Source organism: Chlorocebus sabaeus, chromosome X (genome assembly GCF_047675955.1).
Source record: "Chlorocebus sabaeus isolate Y175 chromosome X, mChlSab1.0.hap1, whole genome shotgun sequence".
Classification (NCBI taxonomy): Eukaryota; Metazoa; Chordata; class Mammalia; order Primates; family Cercopithecidae; genus Chlorocebus; species Chlorocebus sabaeus.
The window spans coordinates 105,122,777-105,133,793 of record NC_132933.1 but is presented as its reverse complement, the minus strand read 5'-3'; the positions used below and the strand labels follow the sequence as shown (position 1 = coordinate 105,133,793).

The 11,017-nt window shown below is 52.0% G+C and overlaps 1 protein-coding gene across 1 annotated transcript; it reads right to left on the bottom strand.

Annotated features, from left to right (window-relative positions):
- Window positions 1-362: 362 nt before the first annotated feature.
- CFP (complement factor properdin) lies at window positions 363-6,126 on the bottom strand. The gene is made up of 9 exons (XM_007991545.3): window positions 5,956-6,126; window positions 5,711-5,861; window positions 4,293-4,468; window positions 3,666-3,836; window positions 3,336-3,527; window positions 2,968-3,141; window positions 2,526-2,717; window positions 2,256-2,367; window positions 363-590 (listed from the first exon to the last, which is right to left on the bottom strand). Exons 1-9 carry the CDS (start codon window positions 6,029-6,031, stop codon window positions 425-427), a joined length of 1,410 nt encoding a protein of 469 aa, XP_007989736.1. The 5' UTR covers window positions 6,032-6,126; the 3' UTR covers window positions 363-424.
- Window positions 6,127-11,017: the final 4,891 nt, after the last annotated feature.

The following is an 11,017-nucleotide window of genomic DNA, read 5'->3' as shown; positions in this document are numbered from 1 at the left end:
GGAGGCGGGGAGACAACGAACAAGCACGCCGGCCAATCAAGAAGTGCCTGCCAAGACAAGTAGCCAATCAGGGAACTCGTAACGCGGAGCTCTGCAGAGGAACGTGCCGGGCGGCCCTGGAGCACTAAGGGGGGGCTGCGCAGGGCCCAGACACTGGGGTTATGGCAGCGGCGGGGAGAGGCTGGGGCTGCACACTCGCTTTCACTCCTGCCAACCTGCGACCACAGTGGAAGATACTGTTGTCCGCAACAGGCTGCTGTGTCTTGGCCCGTGCTGTGCCCTTTGCCCTGTGGGATGCTATCACCCTACTTTTGGGGAAGGGGATGGGTTGTTTTTCCTCCTTTAAGGAATCGTAGACGAGCTCGAAGAGGTTAGTTTATTGAGGTTTGGAAGGTCAGGGTGCTCAGAGTGGAGGAAAGAGGTGTTAGAGTTTCTCTTCCTCAGGGTCTTTGCAAGCAGGCACGTGTAGACATGGTCGTTTCTCCTCCACCACCAGCTTCTGCCCCTGTAGCTCCTCACACCGTGGCAGCGGTCTCCCCCAGAAGGTCACGTTCTTCTCGCCCTGACCTTCGACCATGGAAACGGTGGGCCTGAGGCATTAGGGGTGGGAAGGAACGGAAGGGAGAAGCTCAGGGAAGGCAAGAATGCATTCAAGTCTTATTGAGCGCCTGCTATGTGCCGAACGCTACCTTTTGTTTGTTTGTTTTATCTGTTTTCTTTTTTTTGAGACAAGGTCTCATTCTGTTGCCCAGGCTGTGCAGTGGCACAATCATAGCTCACTGCAGCCTCAATCTCCTGGGCTCAAGTGATGCTTTTGCCTCAGCCTCCCAAAGTGTCGCTGGGATTACAGGCGTGAGCCACTGTGCCTGGCCTCCCAACATTACTTTTTAGCTATGGGATACTGGGCAATTTCTTTAGCTTCCCTGTGCCTCAGTTTCCCTCATCTGCAAATGAGAATGGTAGGAATAGTAATAGTAATACTCACCTCACGGGGCCGAGTGAGGATAAATGAGTTAATTCAGGTAAAGTGCTCAGAGCAGTGCCTTACACACAGCAAGTGCTCAATAAATGCTGGTGAATGTTACTTGTTGGCATGAGCTACTTTCTCTTACCTCCAAAATATATATCCCTTATATCTCTTTCCACTGCCTCTAGGAAAAAACCCAATGCCTTGTCCTGACATTCAAGGCCTTATCATTGGGCCCAAATCCCTGCCCCAAGCCAATCTCTCTCTGTCTTTCTCCTCCACTTTATTCAAGCTCAGTCCATGTCCAGAAAGGTCTTTACCTGGGTTGTTTCTCCCACTAGGCAAGCCCTCCATTCACTCCCATCCCAGTTTTCTCCATTGCTTCTTCCTCCGCTCAGTCTCTCACTCAAGTCCTTTGTGCCTCCATTCAACACCTCTAATTCATCTTCAGGCCCCACGCTAACCCCCCCCCCCCCAGCTGGCAGATCTCTTCCCAGGTGGCAGCCCTTCCACGAGCTGGGAATAGTCCACTTAATCTAGTAGCTTGATGTATGTGGAAGGAAGAAAAGGGATGACCATTTTAACCCTCTGGCACCTGGATGTTAAATGGATGAACATTTAACACCTGGGCCCTTCTGGCACCTGAAAACACTTATGGCAGCTAATCACCTAGCTCCAAGTCTTCATTCACAGTCTTGATGCCAGGAACGCCTTTCCCAACCCCTACCTTCCCTGGGAGGCCCAATCAGCTTCCTGGACCTAGGTTGAGGTGGCAGCCCCTGTTGCATGAACCAGCTGTTCCTCATATGCCTCCTGTCAGGGGCCTGCTCAGCTGGGTCCCTTGGAGGATCCACAGGATCTGGGCTGTGTGTTTCTGCAACTGTTGCTGAAAAAGCCTTGGAGTGCCTTAGGGCAGTGAGATGCTGACAAAGTGGATGGAGGCATGAGTGACTGTGGGAGCCAGGCAGTGAATGGAGGCCTGAGTGGCGGCAGCTAAAAGCATGAGTAACTAAAGGTTGGAGTCAATGACACATGAAGGACTAAGTGAATGGGAGAGTGGATGAGTGACTGAACGAGTGACTGAGGGGCACAGAGGCTACGAATTCTCCCCCAAGAGCTTCTTTCTCATCTTCTTTCGTTTCTCCCCACTTCCTGCAGCTGGGAGGTGGCACTCGGCAAGACAGATACCTTAGATTCAGCAGTGGAAGCCCTGGTTTCCAGGGGTAGCTGACTCTCCCGCCTGTAATATCATGACCCCCTCCCAGGCATACTTTGCCCTCTCACTCACGGGTACTTGGGGAGCAAGGGTGTGCAGAGGCGCTGGCGGGCACGGGTAGGATTAGGTCCACAGGGGGGCATGCACAGCCCCCAGGTACTCCACTCTGACCATGATCCTTTCACTGCAATGAGGGGTAGGGGTCACAGAGTCAGAACTGGAGGTCTTGGTGGGAAGGTGAGAGGGAGGCTGCAGAGACGTGAGGTGCACAGCAGAGAGTTGGAAACCCCTTATCCTGCATGGGCCACCCCACCCTCAGAGCACAGTCTGGGGGACACTCACAGGGGCAGTGCTGGATGCTGTAGCAGTGCCGAATATCCTGTTGTTGCCCGGTACATCGATGTCCGTCAAACTTGCGGCCCTTGCAGGTCCTCCAGCGTGACTGCTGGCCTGGGATTTCTTCACAGCTGATGGACTTCATGTTCCGGCGGACACAGGTGCTCCACTGCCCCCACAAGTCCCACTCTCCATCCACTGCAGAGACAGGGCAAGAGGAGATTGGAACAAAGCAGGGAATCAGCAAGGGGTTCAGAGGAAGAATGAGGGCGGTAGGAGGGAGTAGAGGTGATCAGATGTGCGAATGGCGGATCGGGGTGGAAACAAGGTATCAGGGCCAGGAAAGGAGGAATCAGAGACAGGAGCAAGGCCTCAGCAGCAGGAACTGGGCAGCAGAGAAGGGCATGGGGGGCTTAGGCATGCAAACCGTGAACCCTGAGATGCTGACCAGGGCAGGGCACGGCTGTGTTGCAGATGTGGGTCCGGGTGGCATCACCAGCACAGGAGGGGCCTCCATGCTGGGGCACAGGGTGATCGCACGTCCGTCGTTCCATGGTCTGGCCCAGGCCACAGGTCACAGGGCAGGGGCTCACAGGGCCCCAAGGCCCCCAGCCCCCAGCCACTGTTGGAGGAGGAAAGGGAGTGAGGAGAAAGGCCTCCTCAATCCTTCCACTCAGCTCCTAGACCCTTGAAGCAGACTGTCCCCAAATGAAGGGCTGCATGGTCACATGGTCTAGGAACTCTAGAAATGGCAGAGCATCTATGCCTTCAATCAAGAGCCCCGCCAACCACATCAGCGGCCTCATCCTGGCGTACCTGGGCAAGGCGGCAGGCCGGTGCAACTCCGCTGCTCATAGGCTAGCCCCGGGCAGGGCTTCCCAGGAGGCTTCTGGGAAGGCTCAGGTGCAGAACACGTGCGGCTTCGTGTCTCCTTAGGTTCATGGGGTCCACCGTGGCAGGATCCTGAGCAGGGGGTCCAGGGACCCCAGGCGGCCCAGGCCCCGTGTGCTGTGGTGGGGTGGGAGGTGGAGGGATGCAGGTGTGGTCATGCGTGCTAAAGTCCTCTCACCCTGGCGGTTCCCTGCTGTAACCCTGCAGACCCACGCTGGGTGCACCCATCAGCATCCTGTGGCTTCCCTCACTCACTGGGGCAGACCTGCTTGGTGTCACAGGCCTCTGATTCCTGTGCCTCTCCTGGGCAGTGGCCTCCACACTTGGGGGCAGGGTGATCACAGGCTCGTCTGCGGGTCCGCATCCCTTTGGAGCAGGTGACGGAGCAAGGCTCCCAGGGCCCCCAGTCAGACCAGCCGCCCATCTCTGTGGGAGAGAAGAGAGGGTAATGGGATGGAGGTGGGGTGTCATTCAGGGCTCTTTGCTTCCTCGAGTGCCCCACATGAGCTAATCCTGTCCTTATATCCTCTGCCACCACACTGGGCCCACCGTCCCCGCTCACCAGGCCTGCCGTAGAAGCCTTTATGTGGGTCCCTCTGCTTCCCCTCTCACCCCCACCGTGCACAGTCTGTTCTCCTCCCAAGCCCAGTCAGATCACGTTCCTCCCTTGCCCACAGTCTGAATCACTGAGATGAAAAGCCAACGTCCTCTCCATGGCCCCCAGGCAACGGGCCCTCCTCACCTCTCTGACTTCACCTCCTGCCACTCTCCTCCTTAGGTCCTTACAAACACTGGGGATGGGCCCACTCTGAGGACCTCTGTACCGATCGTTCCCACCAGTGCTGGGTGACAGGGAGTGCCCGCCTTGCGCATCCTCCTCACCAGGACAGCACTGCTGGTCCTCACAGGCCTGGAGCTGCCACTCCAGGGTCCCAAGTGCCACCTTCTCAGAGCACTGCCCGTTCCAGCCCACACAGCGCCGGTACCGCAGCTGGGAGCCCTCAGAGCATGTCACCGAACAGGGGGCCCATGTGGACCACAGGGACCATCGTGGGGACCTGTGGAGAAGAGCACACATATCCCATCCTGGCATGAGCTGACAAGGATGGCATGTGGGACTCCAGAGTGTGGGCAGGCACGAGGGGTTGCTAGGCAAGTGTGTGTGCGATGGATCGATAAGTCCCTACCTTTTAGGGATATTGGAATACTGAATGGGAAGCAGTGGACATATAGTAAGTGCTTGACAATGTCATTTACCTTCAAAATCAGGCATCTGGAGTTACCATTGGAAGGCTGGTAAGGCCAACACTAGGCCTGCAGTAAGCAAAGGTAAGGACTAGGAACCAAGGGCAGATGTCAGAAACCCACCAGGTCACCACACTACACAGTAGCAGATAAATAGAAAGTGCTTAATAAACCTGAGCCATCATCCCTATGGCCTCAGAGGCCTCCTCAGAAATACCCTAGATCTATCCCCAACCCACTGCGTAGCCCTAGGTATGCTGTTCATGCCAAATAGATGTGAACCGTTGACATGACTTGGGGCCCAGAACTGCCCTCAAAAATCCCCAAGCTCCCATTCCCATGGTGTATCTGGGATATATAGTAAGCAAGTAGAAAACAGGTCTGGCATACAGTAAGGGCTCAATCCATGCAAGCTGGAAATCATGATCAGGAGACTAGAGCTACCCTCAGAAATCCTCAAGCTCATCTCCCAACCCTGCCATGCAGCTGGTATACAGGAAGTGCTCAATGAATGTGATCTGTCATCATAATTAGGGGCCTAGAGCTGCCCTCAGAATTCCCCAAACTCTCCTGCCCCCACAGTGTGTCGGTATACAGTAAGCACTCAATAAACATGAGCTGTCATCAAAATTAGGAAAATACCAAGCTGCACCCCCGCTGCAATGCTTCCAGTGTGCAGGAGGTGCTCAGTATGTGTGAGCGATATCAGTGGTTCTCAATCAGGGGTGATTTTGACCCGCAGGGGACATTTGGCAATGTCTGCTGACATGTTTGGTTGTCACAGCTGGTGGGGAGAATTGCTACTGGCATCTAGTGGAAGGCTAGGAATGTTACAAAACATCCCACAATACGCAGGTAAGCAATCCCCTCCCCCAACCAAGAATTTCCAGCCCCAAATGTCAATAGTAACAAGGTTGAGAAACCCTGAGGTATGGTCACGATCAGGGCCTCAGGGCCACCCTTGGAAGTCCTAGAGAAAGAAAGTACCCAGTTTTGGGTGACCCCCGCAGACAGTCCTTCCCTCCCTGCATCCCCCGCCCCAAACGCCCCCTAACCTGCAAGGCTGACAGAGCCCGCCATTACGTTCCTGGTAGGCATAGGCAGTGTTGAGACAGCAGTCTTTCACGCTGACACCACCCCCCAGGAGGCCCTTGCACTTGCCGGAGGGTTCTTCATACTGGGTGAAGCAGAGCACGGGGTCTGAGCCTGTAACAGGGCCAGGGGATGGGTGGGTGGGGCTCAGTCAGGGATGTGGTGGACCTGGACACCCCTGGGGCCAGCTGGGCCCTCACCCCCTCACCTGTGGCTGGCAGGGTTAGCAGCAGCAGCAGCGGCGGCAGCAGCAAGCAAGGGGCCTGCGCTCCCTCTGTGATCATGTTGAGTACTGCTCCCTGCACCTCTACCAGAGAGGAGATCACGCTTTATCTGGGTTGATCTGCTCCTGGAGCCAGCAGGGAAAGAGGAACCTAGAGGCAGGAGGAACTGGGAGGGCATCCTGCTTTGACCCCACCCTGTCCCCTCTGCCTCCTCTTCTACTCTCCCCTCCCCATTTCCTGTCTTACTCTTGGTCTTGTTTTGCTTGTTGCTGTATCCCCAGCACCTCAAGCTCCTCCCAGCAACCTCTCAGTGTTCAACTGAAGCTCCTGGGACATAGAGCATGCAGCAACTTCCTAGCCTTGTGACCTTGGGTGAGTCACTTAACATCCCTGAGCCTCAGTTTCCCTATGTGGAAAATGCATAATCTCTAATGTAATGACAGGGTCAACCTCGTGGGGGTGTTGAACCAGGGTGAAGTGAGTGTGCCATGCTCAGTGTGTCCCTGCTCATGGGGGTGGAGGAGGCATCGAGGCAATTGCTCCATCTTCCACCCTGCCTTAACCTCCAGCCTTAACCTCAGCCCTCGTTTCCTGAGAGGTTCCCTGTGGTCAGCTTGTGGTGGGGGTGGTCAGCACAAGGGAAGTGAGAAAGGGAAGTGGCATGAGCCTGGGGAGGGATTCAGGAGAGGAATAGGGGCTATCCATTGCCCCATGGGCCCAGCTGGGGACAACACCAGGGTCTGGGGTGATTAGGAGGGAACAAGCGGGGCCATGTTCCATCAGAGAACCCTCGGGCAGATAACACCCCCCTTCTGGAGCCTGTTTCCCCTCTGTAAAATGTGCTCACAGACAGCACCTACGACATAGGTAGGGTGTGTCGCAAAGATTGTGAGTTAAGCTTTTGTTTGTTTTTTCAAGATGGAGTCTCGCTCTGTCACCCAGGCTGGTGTGTAGTGTCATGATCTCAGCTCACTGCAACCTCTGCCTCCCAATTTCAACCAATTCTCCTGCCTCAGCCTCCTAAATAGCTGGGATTACAGGCGTGCACCACCATGTCCAGCTGATTTTTGTATTTTTAGTGGAGACAGGGTTTCACCATGTTGGCCAGGCTGGTCTCGAACTCCTGACCTCAGGTGATCCACCTGCCTCGGCCTCCCAAAGTGCTAGGATTACAGGCGTGAGTCACAGTGCCCGGTCAGGAGTTAAGCTTTTGGAAAGTCCTTAGAACAGTGCCTGGCATATAGTAGGTGTTCTGTGTTTGATACATTTATTCAACATTTATTGAGCACCTACTGGATGCCAGATGCGGTTCTCAGCATTAGAGCACAGAATAGGACAAAAATCCTGGCCCTCGAGAAGATGGATAATAAACATTCCCCCTCCTCACAGAGGCCTTCCCCATACCCTTGTCTGGCATCCCTGTCACTCTCTAGCCCAGTAGCTTTCAAACTTTTTTTTTTTTTTTTTTTTAAAGAGACAGAGTCTTGCTGTCACCTGGGCTGGAGTACAGTGGTCTGATCATGGCTCACTGCAGCCTCAAACTCCTGGGTTCAATTGATTTTCCCACCTTAGTGTCCCCAAGTAGCGGAGACTACAGGCACACACCACCACGCAACTAATGTTTTTATTTTCTGTATAGATGGGATCTTGTTGTGTTGCCCAGGCTGGTCTCAAATGCCTGGCTTCAAGATTTTCTCCCAACCCTCAGCCTCCCAAAGTGCTGGGATTACAGGCATGAGCCATCACACTAGCCCTTTTTTTTTTTTTTTTTAATAAACCCTAATGAAACTCCAGGGCTTGCTTTAAAATTTTATTTTGCTTTTAATTAACAAAAAGAAGTGTAAGAAAGATAGGAGGGCAATGCCTAATTTCTTCTGCTCTCAGGGAGGCAGGGAGAGATACCATTCTGCAAATTCAAATGTAATAATTTGGTCAGCTGTTAAAACAGAAGTTCTTCAGGAACACTTGTTTTATGGGCAGTAAGGTATGTGTTAATATCTGTATCCATTACAGATGTACTCTGTTCTCTGATAACATAAGCCTATCCTTGAAAATGTGCTTTGAACAAAGGAGTCTTGTTAAGATTCTAAGACTTCAAGACAATCATTGCTGTGTTATCCTGTGAAAATAAACTCTCCAAGAAAGCTGAAATTGGCTGGGCGCGGTGGCTCATGCCTGTAATCCCAACACTTTGGGAGATCAAGGCAGGTGGATCACCTGATGTCAGGAGTTCGAGACCAGCCTGGCCAATATGGTAAAACCCCGTCTCTACTAAAAATACAAAAATTAGCCAGGTGTGGTGGCGGACGCCTGTAATCCCAGCTACTTGGGAGACTGAGGCAGAAGAATCACTTGAACTCGGGAGGCGGAGGCTGCAGTGAGCTGAGATTGTGCCACAGCACTCCAGCCTGGGCGACAGAGTGAGACTCTGTCTCAAAAAAAAAAAAAAAAAAAAAAAGAAAAGGTATCTGAAATTCTGGCTGGCTGCTTTATTTAACCACCTGTTGCCCTGGTAATAATATTATCAATATTTCCTTTGTTTTTAAACTGTATAAATACTCATAGGATTCCCTGTGGAAGAGGACTGTCGGCACTCTATCTTCTCCCACACGTTTAGCAATAAAATGACTGCAGATTTCTTAAACAGAGTGAGAGTTTTGTCTTACTTATTACATCCCTACCTGCTACTATGTATTTGCCTGCTTGTTATTCTCACTCCCTAAATATCAGTTCCACAAGGGCAGGGATTTTTGTCTGGCTTGTTAACTGCTGGGTCTGCAGGACATTAGATAGGCACCAGCAAACAGTAGATGCTCAATAAACATCTGCTAAATGAATCAATCAATGAAATAAACAAAACTTTAGAGATTCTGGTAAGTGCCAGAAGGACAGTCTGACTTGGAGGTAAAAATGTGGGCATCCCATGGAGGGTAAGTTGTATTTCAAGTGCGAAGACCGGGATAAGATGACCTAGAGGGGATGCATGAGAAGAGAGAAAGGAGTCCCAGGGCTTTGCCCTGGGGAACCCCAGTATTTCAAGTTTTTGAGAAGTAGGAGAAGCCGGCCCAGGGGACTGAGCAGGAGGGGCCTGTGGAGAAAGAGAAAAAACAGAGAGGGTTTTTCTCCAGGGCCTGGAACATTTGACCTGTGGCCTCTCATACAGTCTCATTTGGTCTGTTATTTTCTCTCTCTCTTTTTTTAAACCTATCTACACAGTTCTGTTTTTTTCTTTTCTTTTCTTTTTGAGACAAGGTCTGGTTCTGTTACCCAGGCTGGAGTGCAGTGGCGTCATCGCAGACTGCAGCCTCAACCTCCTGGGCTCAAGCCATCCTCCCACCTCAGCCTCCCGAGTAGCTGGGACTACAGGCATACGCCACACCTGGCTAATTTTTAAAATTATTTGGAGAGACAGAGTTTTGCCACATTGTCCAGGCTGGTCTCGAACTCAAAGTCCTGGGCTCAAGCGACCCTCCCACCTCAGGGTCCTCAGTAGCTGGGACTACAGGTGTGCACCACTATACCTGGGTAATTTTTGTTTTTCATTTTAGTAGCGGCAGGGTCCTGCTATGTTGCCCAGGTTGGTCTCAAACTCAAACTCCTAGCCTCAAGTGGTCCTCCCACATCAGCCTCCCATGTAGCTGGGATTACAGGTGCACAATACTACGTTATGCTAATTTTTTAAAGTTTTAGTAGAGATGGGGTCTCACCATGTGGCCCAGGCTGGTCTCAAGCTCCTGGTCTCAAGTGATCCTCCCACCTCGGCCTCCCAAAGTGCTGGGATTACAAGCATGAGCCGCCGCACCCAGCCTGGATTTACAACCTCTACTATATTCTCTTAATCACACAGCCTCTCAGACATTCTGTCACTCATACAGTCATTTTCTGTGTCATGGATTCCAGCCTTACTACAGTCTCCTTCTAACAGTTTCACACACACAATCATGTTTAACAGCCTGTCTCATTCAGTCAATATTGCCAATATTTTCTCTCACCAGTCAGTTCCTTACATATGCATGCACACTCACACAATCTCATGAAATGTTGAGCCACTCATTTGGCCTGTTACTTTCTCACATACACAAATAGTCACTGATTTATAGTCACCACTAACTAGTCTCTCATGAAGTTTCCCACACATGCACAAAAATCATCACCTCTCCTACCCCTTTCTCACTCAAGCCACTTTTTCACACACCCACGATCCCCGATTACAGCCTCTCCCACGAAGACATTCACACGCATACACAATCACACAGTATCTCAGACACCGTCGTCACCTAGTCTCACGTTTCTTCCCAGTCAGCTTCCAGCACCCTCAGTCCTTGATTTACAGCCTTTCATAAAGTCTCTTGCAAAGGGTTTTACCAATGGTATAATCAGTTTCTCAGCCACTGTCTTGAGTCATCACTGTCCCTCAGTCAGCTTCTGATATACTCGGTCACTATTTCACAATCACCATTAGGCCCTTGATAAGTCACCCACAGTCACCCAGGCCCTGTCTTGGTCGTGCACACCGTCATTTTCTTCATATGGGAAGCTCAGCATGGACACACGTGCACAGCTTTACAAGTTTCTCACACACCGCCATGTGGTCACTCGCCATGTCTCATTTGCTCAGCTCTTTTGCATGGCCCTGGATTTATGGTTGCTTATGAACTGTTTCATAAACCCCCTGACGCTCTGACATCACTCAGTTGTCAAGTTCCTCTCCCACAGTTGCTGACTCCCAGTTACCGCTACTGCAAGTCTCTCATCAACAGTTCCTTGCCCCTTTCCCTCGCACGCCCAGTGACACGGTCTCTCACACCATGTCAGTGGCTCCGTCCGGCTGTCATTTTCTCCCCCACTTCCTCACAGTTCCTGAACCTGTGGGACAGAATGTGGCAGTAACAGTAAATCGATTTGCCACTAGTTTCAGGTGTACACACACACACACACACACACACGGCCTGTCACTCTCCCCCAGTCACAGCCATTCGTTTTCTCAGTCTTTGCTACACAGTCTCTCACGCCTGCTTTCGTACACACAGTTGCACCTTCTTGTAT

Bases quoted from the DNA above. Each gene is read 5' to 3' on its own strand.
- CFP (XM_007991545.3), bottom strand. From the start codon at position 6,031: ATGATCACAGAGGGAGCGCAGGCCCCTTGCTTGCTGCTGCCGCCGCTG. The intron at 4,469-5,710 runs GTTAGGGGGCGT...TCTTCTCCACAG, and splicing joins GGGCTCTGTCAGCCTTGCAG to GTCCCCACGATGGTCCCTGT. The intron at 2,368-2,525 runs GTGAGTGTCCCC...CCCTCATTGCAG, and splicing joins CAGCATCCAGCACTGCCCCT to TGAAAGGATCATGGTCAGAG.